At 48.9% G+C, this 20,928-nt stretch overlaps 1 protein-coding gene across 4 annotated transcripts in view; it reads right to left on the minus strand.

The window, feature by feature from the left end:
• Positions 1-20,928, minus strand: part of LOC123926812 (serine/threonine-protein phosphatase 4 regulatory subunit 1-like) — an 81,055-nt gene that overhangs the window by 14,632 nt on the left and 45,495 nt on the right. For all 4 annotated transcript variants that reach the window (XM_045981015.1, XM_045981016.1, XM_045981018.1 and 1 more), the window contains 6 exons: positions 15,821-15,967; positions 5,967-6,074; positions 5,075-5,140; positions 2,682-2,840; positions 1,937-2,121; positions 395-852 (listed from right to left, as the gene is read on the minus strand). In XM_045981015.1, coding sequence (XP_045836971.1) covers positions 395-852; positions 1,937-2,121; positions 2,682-2,840; positions 5,075-5,140; positions 5,967-6,074; positions 15,821-15,967 — 1,123 coding nt within the window. The remainder of the gene's footprint in view (positions 1-394; positions 853-1,936; positions 2,122-2,681; positions 2,841-5,074; positions 5,141-5,966; positions 6,075-15,820; positions 15,968-20,928) is intronic.

The following is a 20,928-nucleotide window of genomic DNA, read 5'->3' on the forward strand; positions in this document are numbered from 1 at the left end:
TCCCTTGCTATACAAAGACAAAAACCGTAAAGTTTGGTTCAGGGCTGAGTTAATAAGCTCCGAAAGGAGCATCATCCTTAGCTGTTCGTACCTAGAAAAAGCCCCATCACACAGGAAATGATGTAAGAGCGTCCAAGGAGCTAATAAAATTTCCAGCGCTACCTGCCATTCTAGCTAAGCGACCTTCAGCCTCGCACAGCTGCCCTGCACAGAGGTCCCCAGGGCTCCGGCGGTGCTGAGGCCGAGAGACCCTCTCCTGGCCATCTGTGCACAGCGGACACAAAGTGAGCACACATACACACACGTATGCGCAGGCACAGCGGCACATAGGCCTAGCCAGCACACAACCCCCAGATACCCTGTTTCCTCCTCCGTCACGGCAGACAATGCTTACCTTGAACATCTGGGTCACTCATCAGATGCTCCTGCAAACGATCAAGGACTTTCTGAATCTCGCTCCTGGCCACGCAGCTCTGCTGCACAGTCTCGGGCCCGTGACAGCCCTTCTCCTGGGGCCCAGCCGCACTCAGAAGCAGCTCTAGGTCCTTGCTTATGTCAGGGAGAGGGGTTCGCCAATAAAAGAAATTATTGAATACATCCTCAGGACCCTCTGGGCAGGTAAAGGAGCCTGGTCTAGGGTGGCTGTGGACGGGGAGGTCACTCCCAGCGGGGAGCTTCAAGGAGGCATTGGCCTCCGGGGAAAGCCTGGTCAACTCGGCTCCAGCCAGGGCAGCGTCTTCTACTGAGTCTGCCATGAGGCCATCAGAGCTAACAACCCGCTGGAAATCACCAGTTCCCGCTGGCGTGCCTCCCGTGGGCAGGTCTGGCTCCGTGTGCACCGGCTTCATGGAACTAAGGGAAGATGGAGGGGAGTACTTTCAGTGGCACGTAACGGACTGGAAGTAAAATGGGAAAACGTGAGCCCCACATCCTCCCAAGCCCAGTCCTCCTCTCTACCTGGCCATCCAACCTCCTAGGGCCAGAAGCTCATAACCTCACAAGAGCATAAAAGGTCCAGTCAGCCCCCGCTGCCCCCCTCCTCGGGAGTATTATGCGCGCTGAAAACGCCATGCAGAAGTTCAGCCAATCCCTCCGTTCTGTCCAAGGCGTGGATGAGCCCTGGCGTCTGCGGTCACGGCCTGAGTGGGCAGAATACAGGCACTCCCTGCCGTCAGAACCTCCACCAGGGGGCAGCCACTGGGACACGAAAGCCACTAAACCCACTGGGAGAGTCCTGAGGAGGAAGGTGCCACACACAGGCCGGACACGCAGCAGGAGCTCAGTGAATTTAGGTGGCGATGGACAGAGGGGAGGGAGCACCAATGGTGAAAAGATGTATGCTCTCTGAGCCGTACGTCACTACTCTCCTGCTCCGCTAGGACATTAGCACGGCAGAGCCGCTTAGCGATGACCTCGGACGGTCTGGCTGGTGTGTACCCGTCGACCTCCGAGGAAAGATGAAGAACTCCAAGATCAATCACTAGAACTTACTAGAAAGGCGGGACAGCAGCCACTAATGGTGGGTCAGGACTGCCACCTGTCCGTGCAGGTAACATCCTGGGTTTATGGGCATGTGACACCAGGGCCCAAACAGCCATTTGGGAGACCTCACATCTTGCCTATGTAAATTATCCAAAGAACTTCATTAATCAAAAGTAAGAGAAAGTTTCCTTTACAGGTTATTTAATCACTACCCTCAATGAATATTTTATCTAAATTTAGGAGACACAGTAGCTTCATTATTTATAACCCAGTAGTCATGTTTCAAAATCATTATTGCAATTACTTTTGCTTCTTTACATAATTAAAGCTCTAATATCCCATCTTGCCCAGAAGGTCACTGTTACTAAAACTCCAGACAAGATAATTGCTAAAATTTTAGGTGGACGCTTGAGGTGCCATGCGGGCCCTGGTAATTATCCTGCTCGGAGCTTACCAGGCTGAGAAAGTGTTGCCACAACTGCCTGCACGGGGGTCCCCGGAGGGGAGATCAGAGTCCAAATCCTGAGCCGGTGGTCGGATGCTCAGGGTGCCATCTTCTCGAATGTAGAGGCCGGCCCTGGAGGGGTTCGCGAAGGTGGAAATGAAGGGGCCCAGGGATTGGAAGGCAGCCTGACGCACCTGCAAACAGAGAGCACAGCACAATGAACGTGGCATTGGCCAGGTCTGACCCCCGACCGGGCAGCTGGCCGACCACCTGGGCAAGTCGCTGTCTGCAGAGTTATGTCCCAACAGACTTACTGCTGTCTAAGTTGTCCTCCAAATCCCAAATCAACTATTTGCAACAGAAAGTCAAGAAAAACTTAGTACCATTGTGCAGTTTTTATACTTTCAGAATTTTAATTCCACATCAAATAAGTCCATAAGGCGCCTGAGCAGACCGCTATTGATCGTGACAGGCACGTGTGTGAAAGGAACAGCGAAGGGAACTCCGCAGTTAGTGTTTCCCTTCTCACTTCTCCGCTCTTTCATGGCCGGTCAGTACAAATGTGAGGGTGCGTGCCACCTTCTTCACAGGCACCCAGGCTTTGGAGATTTCAAGTGCTCCGATCCCCATGAGGTCTAAGTAAGCCAAGTAGGAACCGAAAAGACAAAATACACAGTCCCAAGTCCAGAGGCCAAGCTGAGGCGGTCGGGGAGCGGCGGCTGGCGGCCAGCACTGCCGAGCCGCCCACACTTACCCATCGGCAGGGGTCGCTGATGAGCTTGATGAATAGGGGTGACAGCTGGGCTCTGCGGACCTCAGGGGATGCGCTGTAGGACACCGCCATGAAGCACTCTGCGCAGGCTTTTCGCATCCCCCAAACACTGTCTGAGCAGAGCTCAAAAAACTTTGGGATCTACCAAAGCAAATAAAATCATGCTACTCAAAACTTGGTTACCCTGAGGAAGGGCAGAACCTTTTTTAATGATGTAATTAAGGCCGAGCCATAAATACATGGGAAATATATACTAGTCTAAAAGGAATCATTTGAGACAAAGAGAAATGATGGTAAGAAGAATAAAGAAATATTTCCTTTACCTCTGAATTCTAATAAATGACTTGGTTAAAAGGCTAATACTCATACAGCAAGTGCTATGTGAATTATATAGATAAAAACTGTGAGATGACTCTGAGGTCGAGAAGATATCCCAACTAGCTCACCGATCCAGGCAGCACGACCTTTGAGTGGGGTCCTTTAGTGATAGAAGGTATACTGTAAAAAACTGATAGGAAAGCAAATAATTCCTGTTCACAGAAATGCAAACTGTGCCCCACAGAATGCACTTGACTCTCACCCTGGATGTGGAGCAGTTCCGAATCCCCCTGCAAGGTCATCTCAGTATCCCTTGGTCTGACCGCACATGTGTGGTACTTTGAGTTCTCCTTTAAGCCAGGTGTTGGACCCTACTGTTTCCCTCGTGAATAAATGACTTAAATAAAGTCTTTGGCATGTTCTCTTTCTATCTATATGAAGGTCATGATCACATCGTCTTTTAAAATTTATCCTTTAATGGGGCGCCCCGGTGGCTCACTCGGTTAAGCGTCCGACTCTTGATATCGGCTCAGGTCATGATATCAGGGTCGTGAGATCGAGCCCCACATCAGGCTCTGTACAGGGCGTGCAGCCTGCTTAAGATTCTCTCTCTCTCCCTCTGCCCACCACCCCCCCCCCCCACTCCCATGCTCTCTTTCTCTAAAAAAAATAAATACATAAAATAAAATTTATCCTTTAAAAATGAGGCTGTTTTTTATATCCTAATGTGAAATCATGAGCTGGTAACACATGCTCATGGAAATGTCTGCCCACAGGAAGGTCAGGATGTCAGCCACTGCTGTTCGTCCTTCAGCTGCAGTAAGTGGGAGACAACACCCGCTGTACATTCACAACAACAACAACAAATTATTTTGGGGTCAGAACTATGCTGACATGGCTTGCACTTGGAATAAAATAAAACGAGCTTCGGAACTTAAATTTAAAAATCAATTTAAAGGGTATGCTTTTTTGAGGTTACATTCTAACCATACAGGTTAGATGTCCCGACCAATAAAAATCCTGTCCAATAAAAGTCCAATAAAAATACAGGTTGGATATCCTGTCAAACAAAAGCGGCAAGCACTCAGTTAGCATAGCTCTGCGTAGGCACCAGGGAAACAGAGATGAACATGATAAGGTGGAGATCCCACATCAGCAAAACTATAATGAGGTGCGATAAGAGACAAGCACGTCCTGCGAGCAGAATGCTACGGGGATGCTGAAACGGGAGAAGTTCATTCTCTGGCACAGCGGGCGGATGAGCCCAGACAAGGAGGACTTGACAGAGGCACATGCACATTCAAGCTGGGTTTGAAGTGTGAGTTGGGTCCCACCAGGTGGGGAAGACACTGGAAAGAGAGCGGCAGTAATGAGCAGAGGTGTGGAAGGGGGAAAAGCAGGAAGCCTCAAGGGAGCTGAAAAGCCACCCGCCGGCTAGTGAAATGCTTCTCTGCCCTGCTGTGCATCAGAATCACGAGGGGGTTTATCAGAAACGCAGACCCCTGGGCTTTACCTGCCTCCCTGCCTCCCTGCTCATCCCATGATTCAGATGCGTGGCCAAAGGTGAGACCGGCCCAGGCCGGCACAGTGTTAAGACCTGAGGAAGGCAGCTGGCGGGGAGGCTGGAAAAGCACTTACGAGGGGACCCGCAAGACCAAAAAGGGTCTGGATTTTAACCTGGAACCCAGAAAAGCCCCACTTGTCTTGATGACCAGGAGTGAGATGGTAGAGCAGTGTTCTAGAAAGAGCAGTGGAAAAGAGACAGACAGAGGGGCTTCGACAGTGAGAAGAAACCAGGGAAAGCGGCCAGTTAGGAGGCGGCAGCAAAAGCCCACAGGAAAGTAGGCTGGGGTGATGTCCATGTTGTTCCATGGACCAGCTGCCTAACGCTTATGAAAAGCGTTGGCTTTGGAAGTCAAGAAATTTAGAACTGATGAATGCAAAATCGAGCTGTCACTCCAAAGTAACAGATTCATAAATATAAAACTTCACGACCGATTTTAAAAGTGCCCTAGGAAATGCACTATAGCAATTACGAGTGGCAAAACTTCACATACCAAAAATTTCTCAGTGGCTTCTTGTCCAACGGCATGACAAATATCACCAAAATTTGTAGCACACACCTTAAAAAAGGCAAGAGGCATACCCATTATTCTCTGCTTCCTTTCTGTCTTACCAAATTGTGACAGCTAACAAGAAGCCTCGGGGGCAATGACCCCTCTAGTCAGGCGGCCAGCACGCACTTCCCAGCCCGCCGCCCACACAGCCTAGCCTAGTGCCTCCGGTGCATTGGAAACCGAACATTTACAACACAGTACCAAATCCCTGCACTTTCTGGCTCCTAATTGATCTCAATACATAATGCATTTGGTTAGCAATAAAGCGAAAGAAACCCTTAACATTCTCTGCATGGCAAATGAGGCTACTCTTTCTTGCCGATGCGTCATGAGGAGAGACCAGAGGGGAGAGGACCAGTCACGAAGCACGGAGGAGGAGGGCGGGAGGCTGTTGGGGGAGGTGTCTAGTGGCCTTAGAAAAGGTTAGGTAAGAATCTGGTAACCAAATGAACAAGTGACTAAAAGGGAAAGGGAGGGCAGGGGCTGGCTTTAGAGGGTATGGCCAGGGTAAGAGGGTCCCGGAGCAAAGCAGGCCAGGTGTTGAAAGACCAAGCATGTCAGGGCAACAGCATCTAACTGCAACCAGCAAGGTCCCAGAGCTGGTCCTCCCATGTCTAACAGCAACGGGCTTCCTCTCACAGGATCTCGTCTCCGGGTGCCTACATGCACCCTGGTTTCAGTAAAAATTCACACATTTGCCTCACATAGGTCACAGGGGCCACATTTCTCTTCCAGTCTGCATCTACTGAAGAAGTCAGGACACTTCCAAGGAAAGGATTTTGAATTGTCTAACTTTCTGAATTTTTCAAGTTTTGAGACTGTATGTTCCAACCTTCCGAACTTGAAAGAACTTCCCGTCACCACACAATTCGCAGAATCGAGGGAGCAGCAGGCGTTCAACGGTGCTCTTACTCAGCACGGAAACCAGTTTGCAGATTAGCTATAGATAAGAGAAAAATCAGAGTCACTTGAAACACCAAAGCACATGTATTGCACGTAACACTGATTAAATTCCAAAATCTGATATTCAAAATATTGCCAAAACACCCAGGAAGTAAACACAGAGAACACCTTCCTTTGAGTTTTGTCAAGTGATAGGATCAATAGAGGCTAAGAATTCCTCAAGGTTTACTCCAATAAGAGTCCATCTAAGGCTCAAGAGCTGCCATCTGCCAGGTGCCCAGCGTACGTCTGAAACATCAACGAACACTTTGTGTGTACTGACCATTTTACTTTCCCCAAACCCTATGACCTGGGTATGACTCATCCTCACTTTTGCAGATAAGGACACTCCAAGAGGTTTAAGTGATATGACCAAAACCCAGCACTGGTGAGGCGGGATGCACAGTGACAGTTGATCAGAGAGTAAAAATGACTGGTAGGCAACCAGCAACTTCCCTACTCTAGGTATGTGCCCCCAAAATACAAAAACACTAACTCAAATGGATACATGCACCTACAGACTATGTTTATTGCAGCATTATTTACAGCCAAAGTACGGGAGCAGCCCAAATATGGACTGATAGATGACTGTATACAGAAGATGTGGTGTGTGTGTGGGGGGGGGGATGTATATACACACATACACACATGATGGAATATTACGCAGCCGTCAAAAAGAGTGAAAGCTTGCCATTTGCAATGACGTGGATGGAGCTAGAGGATATAATGCTAGGTGAGATAAGTCAGAGAAAGACAAATACCGTATCATTTCACTCATATGTGAAATGTAAGAAACAAATGAGCAAAGGGAAAAAAGACAGAGAGAAGCAAAACCACGAAACAGACTCTTCCGAACTACAGAGAACAAACTGATGGTCACCAGAGGGGAGCTGGGTGGGGGGATAGGGAAACAGGTGATGGGGTGAAGGAGTGCACTTGTCTCGATGAACACTGGATGTTGTATGGAAGTGCTGAGTCACTGGACTGTATGTCTGAAACTAACATTACACTGTATGTTAATATACTGCAATTAAAATAAAATAAATAAAACAAGAAGAAAATGACTGGTAGGCACTGGAGAGTGACCAAGTGCTGGTGGAAACTACCGGAAAGCAGATCCTTAAGAGAAGGAGCCATGCTGGGGAAAATGTGCATTGCTCCTGCTTTTCTGTCCAAGCACACCCCCTGTTCTGCATGGCTATGCAGTGTGGCTGGACCCCAAGCAGAAGTTACAGCTTTACTGGCCTGAAAAGTCAGAGAACAGAGTGAGGTTGCCAAAGCAGCCGAAACATGGGAATCCTGGGAAGGAAGGAAGGAGGGAGGGAGCTAAAAAAGGGAGAGCCCCCAGATCTGTAATTAAATACCACTTGAGTCCGTGGCTGAACTCAAGAGCCGTGCATACACAGAGGAGATGGTGAGGTTCACAGGAAAAAGCTAATTGCTTGAAGGCAGAAGGAACTTCGTGCTTTCAGTGGCTGGCTATTATAGAAGAAAGAGAATCTGAACTCTTTGCTAGAACAAAGCCAACACTCTTCAGAAGAAAATAACAGAATCCAGAGTTTCTACAGTGTTTCATCAGGAAGCTCATAAGAGGCAATAAAAAAATCACAGACATTACAATTATCATGATGACACTGAGTAATGCATAGAATTGCTGAATCACTACATTGTTCATCTGAAACTAATATAGCTCTGTGTGTTAACTACAGTGGAATTAAAATTTTAAACTTTTAACATTGAAAAAAAACCAGGTATCTAGGAAAAAAAATCCATAGACATGAGAGGAAATAGGAAAATGTGACCCATAGTCAAGAAAAATATGTCAGTAGAAACAAACTCACAGAAGATCCAGATGTTAGCATTAGCAGACTTTAAAAAGGCTTTAAAGCAGCTGTTTTAAGTACACTCGAAGGCCAACAGGAAACAGTCAACTGAATGAACAGAAGGGAAGTCTCATCAAAGAAATGGAAACTGTAAAAAAGAATCAATCAAGCCTGTTGGTAATAACACAGTAACTTGGTCCAACATACCCTCCGGCACATAACAATTACAGAATCTTGAAAAAAGAAATGAAAAACTACCATTTGAGAGCCCTGGAGAGCAACCAAAAGGCAGAAGCTAGAACAGGGGTCATTCTTCAAAGGTGAACTACAGGGTGCTTGGGAGGCTCAGTGGGTTAAGCCTCTGCCTTTGGCTTAGGTCATAATCTCGGTGTCCTGTAATCGAACCCTGCCTCCGGCGCTCTGCTTGGCAGGGAGCCTGCTTCCCCCTCTCTCTCTGCTACTCTGTCTACTTGTGATCTCTCTCTCTCTCTGTGTCAAGTAAATAAATAAAATCTTAAAAAAAAAAAAAGATTAACTACAATGATAAAAATGTGAAAGATAGGTCCAAAATCTGTGTATTCAATTTGCTGAGCTCTCTGGCTGGCTGGCTGGCTGGCTGGCTGTTAAATTGTACATGCACGGTCTTCCCAGGGTACCCAGCAAAGAAGCAGTGGCCAAAAACAAAGTAAACTGAGCAGAGATTTCAGCAGCTGCTCACCACCAAGGAGACAGCAGGGAGGTAGAGTCCAGACAAGACACATGTCTGCTACATCAAAAATTACTTTAGAGTACTTTATAAAATGAAATAGGCATCTACTACAAAAAAAAAAAAAACAAAAAAAAATCACTTTAGAGAAATAAAACAGAATCTTGAGTCTCTGCACTGTATCACTTACAATGTCTGGTGTTCAATTAAAAATACCTACCTATGTGTTGACAGGAAAAGGTGACCCACAATAAAGAAAAAAAAGCAGTCAATGGAAATCAATACCAAGATGATCCAAATGTCACAACTGTTAGACAAGGACTTTTAAAAAGCTCCTGTAAATATAACAAGGATTAAGAGGAAAATATAAGCATAAAGAACATATAATGACTCTCTATATTACAGAGATACAATCACTATAAAAAAGGTCAGAGAGCAAATTCTAGACTTGAAAGATACAATAACTGAAATTAAAAACCTAATGGGTAGACCTACCAGCAGGTCAGAGATGACAAGAGTCACTGAACTTAAAGACAGATCAATAAAAATGTTCAAATCTGAACATCAGAGAGAAAAATGACTAAAACAATAAAAAGAACCTCAAAAACCTGTGGGGCAAAAGGAAGCATCCCAGCTTTGTGTGATCGGAGCCCCAGGCTGAAAGGAGAAAGAGAATGGTCCAGAAAAAAAGTAATCAGAGGAACACTCGCCCAAAACTTCCGAAATCAGATGAAGAGCATCAACGCACAAATCTAACGAGTTTGCTAAATGCAAAGCAGGATGAGTGTTCATTCTGCAAAGATGGAGAGAAAAATCTTAAGAGTAGTCAGATTAAAAAAGGATGCTATAAATGTAGTACCGTATGAATGGCAGCTAACTTCTCCAGAAGAAGACAGGACGAGATGTTAAAGGAATGCCAGAAAAATAAAAACAAACCAATCAACCCACAAGTCAACATCCAGTAAAACTGCCAAAGGTGAAGGCAAAATAAAGGCATTTTTGGATAAAAACAGAAAGCTTATCCTCAGCCAATCAATCTAAAAAAAAGTACCGAAGTTCTTCAGGCTGAAAGTATGATACCAGACAGAAACTCCAATTGAAAAAAGAAAGGAAGAGTACCCAAATGGTAAAAGTGTGAGTATAAAAGGCTATTTTTTTTCTCTTTTCTTAATTTCTTCAATTGTTTGAATCAAAATTTATAATACTGTGTTACCAGGTCCCTAATGGGGTATGTGTCATCCTGTGTATGAAAACAACAGCAGAGGAGGAGAGGGAGTGAGCAGACGACGTTGTTGCAGGGGCTACGGTTTTTGAAAATCCTGCAGAGGAATTAAAATCTAGTACTACAAAAATACTCCACCAGTCCAAAAGAAGGCAGGAAAGAATAGAGGAACAAAAACAGAGGAGATAAATGGGAAAAAAAAATGCCAAAATGGTAGAATTAAGTCCAAATATGATCAGTAATTATATATAACATAAACAGAATAAAGACTCCAATTAAAAAGCAGAAACTGTCAAACTGGATACAAAAGCAAGGCCCGCGTCCATGCTAATGAAAGCAGAATACTTTCAACATAGAAATATGTGCGGATTATTATCAGAGGTAATCCCTTAATAAAAGTCAATACAGCACAAAGATATAAACATAAAACCTCTACATGCTTAAAAGGGAAACGATGGACTTTAAAACAGTGTTTCCTCCTTACCAGGCTAGAAAAATATAAGCACACTGAATTGAAGTAAATAGAAGGAAGGAAACAATAAACAGTAGATATAAATGAAAAAGAAAATAATAATGAAATCAACAAAACCAAAAAAAGAAAATATCAATAAAATTGATAAAGCTCTAGCAAGACTGATCAAGAAAGAAAAAGGAGGGGGAGGACACAAATTGCCAACATCATAAATGAAACGGAAAAATACTACAGATCTTACAGGCATGAAAGGGATAAGAAAGTACCTTCTTAAAGATTTTATATATTTATTTGAGAGAAAGAGAGAGAGCTGAGCAGGGGTGGGGAGGGGCAGAGGGGGATCCCTACTGTGCAGGGAGCCAGATGCGGGGCTCTATTCCAAGATCCCAGATCATGACCTGAGCCAAAGGTAGACACTTAACTGACTGAGCCACCCAGCTCCCCAAAAGGGATAAGGAAATATTATAAGCAACATTAGTTCAATATATTTAACAACTTAAATGAAATTAATAAATTCCTTGGGGGCACCTGGGTGACTCAGTTGGTTAAGTGTCTGCCTTTGGCTCAGATCCTGATAGCAGGGTCCTGGGATTGAGCCCTGCATCAAGTTCGTGCTCAGCAGTGAGCCTGCTTCTCCCTCTCCCTCTGCCTGCCACTCTGACTGCTTGTGCTCTCTCTATCTCTCTCTCTGTCAAATAAACAAATAAATTTTTTTAAAAAGGAAATTAACAAATTCCTTAAAATACACAACTTACCCAATGACACAGATGAAATAACAAATCTGAATATTGCCATATCTACATTGGATTTGCTATCAAAAACCATCTCATAAAGAAAACCCTAAGACCACAGGTTTTACTGGTGAATTCTAACAAATACGTAATTCTAACAAATACCAATTTTAAACAAAATCTTTCAGAAAATAGAAGAGCGGGGAATGTTTCCCAACTTGTTTTTTAAGGCCCAAATAACCCAGATTCTAAAATCTGACAAAAACTTAAAAGGAAAACAAAATTACCTACAATAGTCCTCTTGAATACAGATGTGAACATCAACAACAAAATGTAAGCAAGTAACGGAGAAGGGAGCGCTCTTCACGGGAGAAGATCAACTCGAACAACCAACGGGCACCACATCACAGGTGAAGTGGCTCACAGGTGGAGGTCTGATGACAGCACACAGCCCCAGGTGACTTCCCTCCACACGTCCGGGGCAAAGGAGGACACAGAAACTGGGCGGACACTACCTCTATCTCCTGAGCCACCAGTTAACGACGGCCAAAGGCAGAACAGGCTGAAGTCTCAGGCCTCCCGCCGTGACACAGGAGAACACGTGTCTTCACCTTTCTTGTCAGAGACGCAGAGCCTGAATACCAATCATGAGGAAACATCGGACCAACCCAAACTGGGAGACATTCTACCCAAGAACGGGCCTGTGCTCTTCCAACATGTTAACGTTACAAAATTCAAAGGCTCAGGATCTGTTCTAGAAACAAGGAGACAGAAGCGTTGTGGCAGCCCCGTGCGTCATGTGGCCCTGGCCCGGGGCCCGGACGGATGCCAACATCCGCACGTGAACTGTGGAGACGATGCCAGCCCCGTATCGAAGTCCGATGTCTGGATTCTGATCAATGTGCTATGGTGTTTAAGAGAGTCTGCACTTGTTTTCTAGGAAATACACACTGGAAAATGTAGGCCTAAAAGGGCATGATGCCTCTAATTTCCTCTCAAGTGGCTCAGAGAAATACATACACACAGATGTGGGTGCATCCGCGTGTGTGCACACACGTGTGTAAGGAGAAACCGTAAGAGACTACGGGAGCGCCTGAGGAGATGGTACACGAGACTTCAAGAGTTTGCTCCTGAACCTCTCCTACAAGCTCGAAATTGAAACAAAATGAAAAATCACACCCCAAAATTTTTAAAGGCCTCTCCCACTACCCCCCCAACAAAAAGAAAAGAAGACGGAAGGAGGAGGTGGGGGAGGGACTCCCTGTCTCTGCGTCTGCTCTTCCCGCTGCACCCACAGCCCCAGCAGGAAAAGGGCCTGGGTCAGCGGCTCCCCACGACTCTGGTCAGACTCTGCACACGGCACACGAGGGGGAGAAGCACCCTGACTGGCGGGGGAGGGTGGGGGGCGAGGGGAGGGGACCTTATCCCCACAGCACGGAAAGGCTTGCATCTTCCGAGCTCGGATGCCTCTCTCTGACCTGACTCGAGGCAGAGCCGTGCCCAGTGGCGACCACAATAAACGAGCTCACAGCTCCCGTATCCAGGGAAACAGGCAACCGAAGAGCGCCCAGAGTCTCCAGCTGCCCCTCTCCGTCGGCCACACCCACATGACCTTATTACTACCCGCATAAAACAAACCCCGGATCATTAAAAACCAGCCAGCACACCAAGTGACAAGAAATGACATCCCCGTGGCCCTGGGAACTACTTGCACAGAACGACCGCCTTCCCTCAGTCGCCTGGAGTATAGGAATAGTCGCCTGGACTATTCTTTCACAACACATAACCACGACGTTCTTTTTAAATAAATGCACAAATAAAAATGAGCTTAAAAATAGGAATGACGACAAAAAATGAGGAAGCCTTAATGTGAAAACGTGTTGAGAGAGAAAAATAGGCTTCTGACAATTAGTTATAATCTCGGAATGCTAATGGCCTTCCTGCAAGCAGGAGGAACTATAATTGGTCTCTGGTGGCCTGTTTACGCCGTCTAGATATAATTACAGGATGCAGCGCTTCCAGTTTTTACGGATTCATTCATTCAACAACTAACATTTATTTAGCACTGACTGTGGGCCTGGCACTGTGCTGGGTGCCGATGGCGGAGAGACACCTGTGTTTAGCAGCTCGTGCTTTTGAAGGAGAAATAAACAAGTCAAGTGCACGATTCGATTGCTAAATGACAGACGACAGATGCGAAGCGAGCCCTCCGAACGCACAAAGGAGGGAGTCCCGGACATTGTCTGCCGTCTGCAGAAGGATCTCACAAACTGAAATGCGCATGTCTGTGAGGAAGTGGGATGTAAGACACCAGCCTGTAACTCACACGGCATAACTCAATTTATAAATGCGCGGGCCAGCACTACTTGGCTACCTTGATTTCCCTAATCAAGTATGCGCTCGGGGAGCTGGCACCAGAATCAGCTGACCGGAGCCCCTAACAAGAATGCAAAGGCGTGAGCAGACACACATTCTGCCGAGGACGGCATGCAGGCTCCTTTGAGCGACGGGCAATTCCTTTGGAGCCGCACTGTTCCGGGCGGGTGCGTGTTTACGGATAGTCGGCAGGCTGTAGCAACATTCACACTACGTGGCTGGAAGAGAGCCCAAAACAAGCAGCACGACTGGCTTCTCTCCTCCCCCATCACCCTCCTCGCCGGCACATGGAGGTGCCCGCAGTGTCTGGGGGTCACCCACAGACCAGCTGGGAACCCTGCCCTCCTTGGGGAGCTCTCCAAACCACACATGTGGGCTGCTTCTCCTTGAGGATAGAAACCCACCCCCAACCATCCTGTTGTTTCTACCTAACGCGAACAGCACCCTCTAGGCTCCTCGACACTGGGTACCCAAGGAGTGAGACCCGTCCAGGACTCCTCCCCCTTGGCCTCGGGGCTCCAGGAAAGGAACACAGGACAGCTTCTGAATCTGACCAAAGCATGCAGGGGCCTGACAAGGCACCCCAAATCCTGCTTCTGACAGGGATCTGTGGGGAGAGAAGTGGCACTCCTCCAGAAAAACCCTGAAACCTGGGTGCAACGCAGCCTGAGGAGGGTTTGAGATTCACCGTTCTCGGCAGCCACACTGGAAAGCTTATACATTCGAATAATGATATCAGCCACTCACTTAATTTATGTGAATTAATTTGTTCTGTAGGTGATTTGTGGAGATAGCTTTTTGAAGGCTTGCTATATTTTCCAAATATTTTCACCAGAGGAAGAAAAAGAACAGGCAGGAGGTGGAGGAGGAGGAGAGAAGGAATACTGCTGGCAAGAACAGAACGGCTGAAAACAAAACAAAAATCATGCAAAAACGTCTTGAGCATTATTTTTCATGGTATTATCAGTCTTGAGGGGTAAGATACTTGGTTGTCGGTTGTAACCTTGGAAACGTGCCTAACCAACGCTCCAACAAAGAAGAAGATCTAGCTGGCAAAGTTCACTGCTCAACTGCCCAATATTCCAACTAAATGATATTATCCAGGTTCATTTTGCAAAATAAATTTAATTTCTTATAGGGAAACTTGAGTTTTATAAAAGAACCCTGGAGAATTTGAATTTTAATAATCAATTATTCTTCAGCCTGATTCATCTTACAAACATATGGAATATGCAAAAACTTAAATTAGTTGAAAAAGCCAGCCCTGTAACTCATAGTTGAGGAAAACTTTTACATAAATGAAGAATAATTACCAAAGGCTCTGATGCTATAATACAATTTTTCAGCTCTGTGCGCTGTTTCCTCACTGAAAAAGAATTCCTTTCTCCAACGTCATTCTTTCCCAGCCAAGGAAACGATCTTCTCCTCGATCTTACTGTACTCATAATGAAGGCGTATGATTTTTTTTTTAATCCTTACGTGTGATTTTCCTAAAAGGCTAGAACAATCCTGAGCCATTACTGCTATAGGAGAAACAGAGAAGGTTGTTTTGTGCAGCACCATCTGCCTGGGTCAGTGGAGGGAGGCAGCCACAGAAAACGAGACAGCCCAGGATGACCTTCCTTGGGCCACAAAGGAGAAGGCCTGAGGACAAGTGGGGAGTCTGTGTCTGGGCTGATAGGTGAAAGCTCCCACTGGCTCATCAGTAGTTACTTTGTAAATGAGGGTTCTAGAAGCAAGTAGAAAGCCCTTGACTCTACAGTCACGTTATGATGGGTACTGAATCTTACAAACCCAAGGATACCACACAATTAACTGTTGAACGAAGAAGAAATTTAGTATCTGTACTAGTCCTTTAACTCGTATGAGCAGACGCTGCCAAAGTGCTCGTCCTAAACGGCCGTGGACATTCCGGCCACGCCTGCGCTCTTCAGAGTGGACCCTCTTATCCGCTCACATACCTACAAAGCACCACCTTGTCCTGACCCACGCACAGTCAGCCATGTCTACTGGACTTTCCTGAACGGCCCAAACACAAGCTAAAATTCTCACCCACACTAGACTGGGTTCCGTACTTTGGGAAACAAGGTCCATGATCCCAGTGGGTCCAAAGACTGATTTCCCTCTAAATCTCTGCATCTTGCCTCACCTCAGCCTCAACCACTGATTTCGACCACTTTGCCATCTTAAAACAACTGGTGATCTGAGGATGAGCACGTCCGACACAAGCCCAGACCCGAACTGTGAACGTTCTCGGACCAAGGCCACACTGCCGGCCGCCCTGTTTAGGGGAAGTGCCGGCCGACACCGAACACCCGGGAGACCTTAAGTCACGCTCACCCCAAGCTACGGGACAGTCCACCAGGGTGCGGAGCTGCCACCCCCCCCCCCCCCCCCCCCCCGGACAGACTTACGTTCGCAGCTTCTGTCTTATACTCGTCATCACGGTCCGGGGCAGAGAGTGCCAGCAGGACTGGACACACTTTGTTTTCAATATCGTGCTGGGAAATTAGATCTTGTTCCAGAAGAATCAAGAGCACTTCCTGACTTGATTTTCTAACCTAGAAGAGGAAAAGAAGGCGAAAGGTGAAACACTGAACTAGCTGAAGTGCTCTCCGGAGCCAGACGAGCTCCTTGAGGGCAGCGCCGAGCCGGGCGGCCTCCGGACACGCGTGAACCACACAGGGCGCCCGGCCCTCCACTTGTACTTCCTCCCCCGAGGCCTCAGAGAACACGGCTCTCTCTGCCGGGCTGGTTCCTACCATTCCTCTCCTCTCAGGCTGAACATCCCCTTCCCCGGATCCCCTTTCAGGTCGTGTCCCCCACCTGTCCTCCAACAGTGTCCCCACTTCGCCCTCACAGCCCGAACCCCGGATTTCCGCACAGAGGCCTGCACACACGTCCACAGAGGGCCGCGCGGCAGGGCCCAGACACGAGGCCTGGTGAGGGGGTCCTCAGAAGCCTCCTCGGTCCAGAGAGGAGGGGCAAGCGAGCACCAGTACTCAGAGGAACACCAAGAAGCTGGACAGAGAACCCATCTGGGAGGGGAGAGCACAGGAAACGGCCACCCCCAGAGCAAGGGGTGGGAGAGGACACTGAAGCCAGGAAGAGCCCGGGGGCCCAGGCAGAGCACGCAGAGTGCCAGGTGAGCAGACGGTGTCCCAGAAGCAGCCTCAGAGGCGCTCGGACAGGGAAGCTTCCAAACAAGCGACAAGAGGAAAACCGTATTTTAAAGAAAGCTCGTTCCGGTAGTAGTGCTCCTAGTCAACTAGAGGCAACGAAAGGCAGGTCAGCCAGGTAGCCGCCGCGACAGCCGCGGTGGGAGGGGCAGGCAGGGAGAGGTGACGCCCCAGTGGCATCACCAGGCTGGGGTGGCAGGATGCGGTGCGGTGTCCAACCAAAGTCCCCAATAACTTCTCGCCCACAGGAGCAAAGAACATGCAAGAAGCAGAGGCTAGGAGGGCCAGATTCATCGGCCGCCTTGCTACGTGACCCAGTCCCAGGTGGCAGCTGAGGACGCCAGTGGGCGGTAGCACAGGGAGGACGCGACAAGGCGGGCGGCAGCGGTCAGTGGGGCGCCGGTCCTCAGCAGAGGACGCGGAACAGTCAGAAGCCTGCTGAGGATGGCAGGGTGAAGGGCGGACCCCAAACGTTATGTGTACCTCCAATCTTTGGAATCTCTGAACGTGACCTCTGTGGGAAGAGGGTCTCTGTGATGTGACTGGAGTCATGTTAAGGACCTGGAGGTCATCCACGGGATTACCAGGGTGACCCTAAGGACAATCTTCTAAGTGTCCTTCTATGAGAAAGGCAAGGGGAGAGGACAGACAGAAGAGAAGAGGCCACAGGAAAACAGAGGCAGAGGCTGGGGCAGCTGGAAGCCCGGGGGCCCACACTCCAGAAGCTGGGAGAAGCAAGAACAAATTCTCCCCTGAAGCCTCCAGAAGGAGTGTGACCCAGATGAGACCTTGATCTTGGACTTCCAGCCTCCACATCTGGGAGAGAATAAATGTCTCCTGTTCGAAGCCCCCAGCTTGTAGTGCTTGGTTAGGGCCGTCTCTAGGGACCGTTAGAGCAAGCAAAGAAAGGGGAGAGGACGATGGGCCCAAAGATAGGAGATGAGCCCTGGAGACCCGGGAAAAGTCAGGGGACGTTGCCTCAGGTGACCCAGGGGAGGCTGAAGGGCCAGCTGGGTGGGGCAGGGCCAGGGCCTCCGGGCCTTACTCCAGGGCATGGGGGGCCTCGAGGGTTGGAAAGCAGAGATGGGACAAAGGCAGACACAACTTCAGCGAGGGTGACAGTTCAGAAGCCTCAAGTGGCTCTGAAAGCTCCGAGAGCAGGCGAGGGGCTCCTGGGCAGAGAGGCTCTGGCTGAGGCAAGGGTTCCTGGGGGTGGGGCCCGGTAAGGAGAGGGAAGGCTTGAGAGATGCTGCCAAAGAGAACTGAGCTCATCACTAGAGACGGTCCTGGAAAACCAAACACGACCCTGGGCTCTTTACCTTAAGCCACCAATCACCAAATGTAAGAAAAGGAGAAGGAAGACTGAAGACCCGGCGTGGGTGTCTCAGCTCCCAGCAACGGGAGGCCTCTGGAGAGCGGCCCATGGGCGGGGCCGACTCATGAGCTCCAGGGTCTGGGGACAGCCTTGGGCATGTGGCTCTGCTCAGGTCTCCGGGAGCAGATGAGAAAACCAAAGGAATCCTGGCACTTAAAAAAAAAAAGGTTTGTGTTGGGGGGGGACCAGACCACACCCTGGAGGGCAGGCAAGGACCCGGGCCAGGGCTGGAGCCTGGGGAAAAGCACACCAGCAGGAAGGGGCGGGCGGGGGGGGGGGGGGCACTTGGGTCGCCCACAGGAGACCCTGCAGTGGTTCCCAGGATGCACCCCATCTGCGACCTGCAGTCACTAGCGGGGGCTCCAGGGCCAGTGGCTGAGTGTTGAGGCTCGGCTTCGTGTCGATAGACGTGCAAGGTGACAGTCCCACCTGCCAGGGCAGCTGTGTGGTGACCCAAGCTACAGACATAAACGGCTCAGAACGGTGTGTGGGGATGGGGCGCCGGGGGGGGCTCAGTCAGTGAAGCACCTGCCTTCAGCTGAGGTCATGACCCCAGTGTCCTGGGATCGAGCCCCATGTCCAGGCTCCCTGCTCAGCCGGGCTCCTGCTCCTCCCGCCCCGTTCTTAAGCTCTTGCCGTGTGCGCGCGCTCTCTCTCTCCCCCTCTCAAACAAATAAAATCTTTAAAAAAAAAAAGAAAAGACAAAGAACAGTATGTGGGGTCCCATCTCCCCCAGATGAATCCTGATTTACCATGACTAAAATCATATGACTAGTTACCAAGAGAGGGACGTTTAAGAGGTAAGACGATCCCAACGCACACGGACCTAACGCTGAGTTCCAGGAGGAACAGAGAACACGTCCCCGGCACCTGTGCATCCCATCGGCGGGGAGAAACACTAAATGCCTAGGATGCAGCCAAGAAAGGTTTCTTCAAAGACCCAAAAGTCATTAATGGCGACAAATGGTGCAAAAAAAAATCAAGTAAAGGCAAAAAAGAAGTCACTGGATAGATAAATAAATTGTGGAAAGCGTATAAATGCAATACCATCACACAGTTAAAATGAATGACCACGAGCTCTCGGGATCGATGTAGACAGATCTTAAAAAGAGAGGGATAAAAGCAAGCGGCAGAATGGAAAGTACAGTCTGACGCCATTTATATAAGGTTTCAAAGCACCTAAAACGAGACACTCTTATTCAGGGTCACTTACACAAGTGGTGGGACTATAAAACTCTGGACGGGAAGGACACCCTGGGGCTCCGGGGAGCGGCTTCCTACAGAAGGGGAGGGAGGGAGGAAGAATGGCATGGCGAGGGCATGGCACAGGCTTAACCCGATCTGCAACCCATTCAGAAACAATTAAATTGCTATATTATAAAAGTTTAACATTTCTTGAGTGAGTGTAGTAGGTATATGGGTGTTTATTACACAATCCTCCAGTGTGATGAAAACATTTCATGGTTTTTTAAAAACCAAAACTATCTCTGAAGAAAAAAAGAACACCAGATTTCACAGTGAGAAGAGGAGGGTCCACGGCAGGACACCTCTTGGTGGCTGCAGGGGGCCACTGGCTGCTGTGTGGCGAGCCGCCGCCTGGCCGGGATCCTACACCGGGAGCCCACGCCTGCCAGAAGCTGCAGAGTGTCCTTCTTCAAGAAGCCTGGCAAGGGGCGCCTGGGTGGCTCAGTGGGTTAAAGCCTCTGCCTTCAGCTCAGGTCATGATCCCAGGGTCCTGGGATCGAGCCCCGCATCGGGCTCTCTGTTCAGCAGGGAGTCTGCCTCCTCCTCTCTCTGCCTGCTTGTGATCTCTGTCTGTCAAATAAATCAATAAAAAAATCTTAAAAAAAAAAAAAAAAAAAAGCCTGGCAATAGGGAAGGGAGTGGTGGGGCACTCAGGCCAGAGGCCTGGGCACAGAGGGTTGAGGGAGATGGAGGCATGATGAAAATCGAAAGAGAAAAGCCAATGAGAGAGACTAGAAAAATAAGCCAGCCTTGAGATAAGAAGATGGGAAAGAAGACGGAAAGGAAGACATCGCCGTAAAGAGGGGCTGGGACCCCTGTGTCCTGTGAGACAGAAGGCAAGTAGCTCAGGACATCTGCAGAAACGTGGTCACACTGGCAAACGGGACAATGACGGCTGCCTTGGTTCCACAGTGCGCTCCTAGAACACGAGCAGGTACCAGGCCCCGGGCTCAGTCACAGAGATCATCAAGTAAGACACAGCTCCTAGGGTCAGTGCATAGAGTCTAACACGGGAGAGAAAGTACTAGTCATGACATCCAGAAGAGCCTAGGTGGTCCCAACATCCAGATGACATCCAGATGAGCCTAGGGAAACCGGGGCAGCCTGCCGGGCTCCCGCGTAGCTTATGGTGCCCCAACACACACACCTGCACCTCGGCCCCGCGCCTCTCAAACAAAGGGGGAACGAACATGCATGCCCACACTTCACAGGGCACTTAGGGAGCGTAAACAAGATAATCCTCGCTAATCCTGGAGTGGGGTAGGTCACACCCTGCGAGCTTCAGCTGCCCAAGCTGTTAGCAATACCAGCAACCATGGTCATGTTGTTGCTATTGTGCCCGATGCTGTGGTTTCTTACCCACCATGAGTCCCTGCAAGGAGCGCCGGCCCCGGAGAGCACTGATGACAGGCAGAGGGAGGCCCGCGCCACAGCTGCTCGGCCAACCTGACAGACACACTCCCACAGGCAAAAGAATCTGAGCCTTCGCCGAATGCAGCATCCGACCCCCTGGGGGACCCTGGGCACCCCCACAGGGAGGAGGTCTGAAAGGGCTGGCCTCGGCTAAAGGGAGGAGAGATGGACAGGAGGAGAGCAGAGGCGTCTGGAAGGAGGAAGACCGCCAACATGGGCGGAAGGCACAGATGTGGTGGCCTCACGGCAGGACCGGGACAGGCGGCCCACAAAGGAGTCAGCTATGTCTGAAGGCATTAGAGTCTGCGGG

The sequence above is a fragment of the Meles meles genome, chromosome 16 (assembly GCF_922984935.1).
Source record: "Meles meles chromosome 16, mMelMel3.1 paternal haplotype, whole genome shotgun sequence".
Taxonomy (NCBI): domain Eukaryota; kingdom Metazoa; phylum Chordata; class Mammalia; order Carnivora; family Mustelidae; genus Meles; species Meles meles.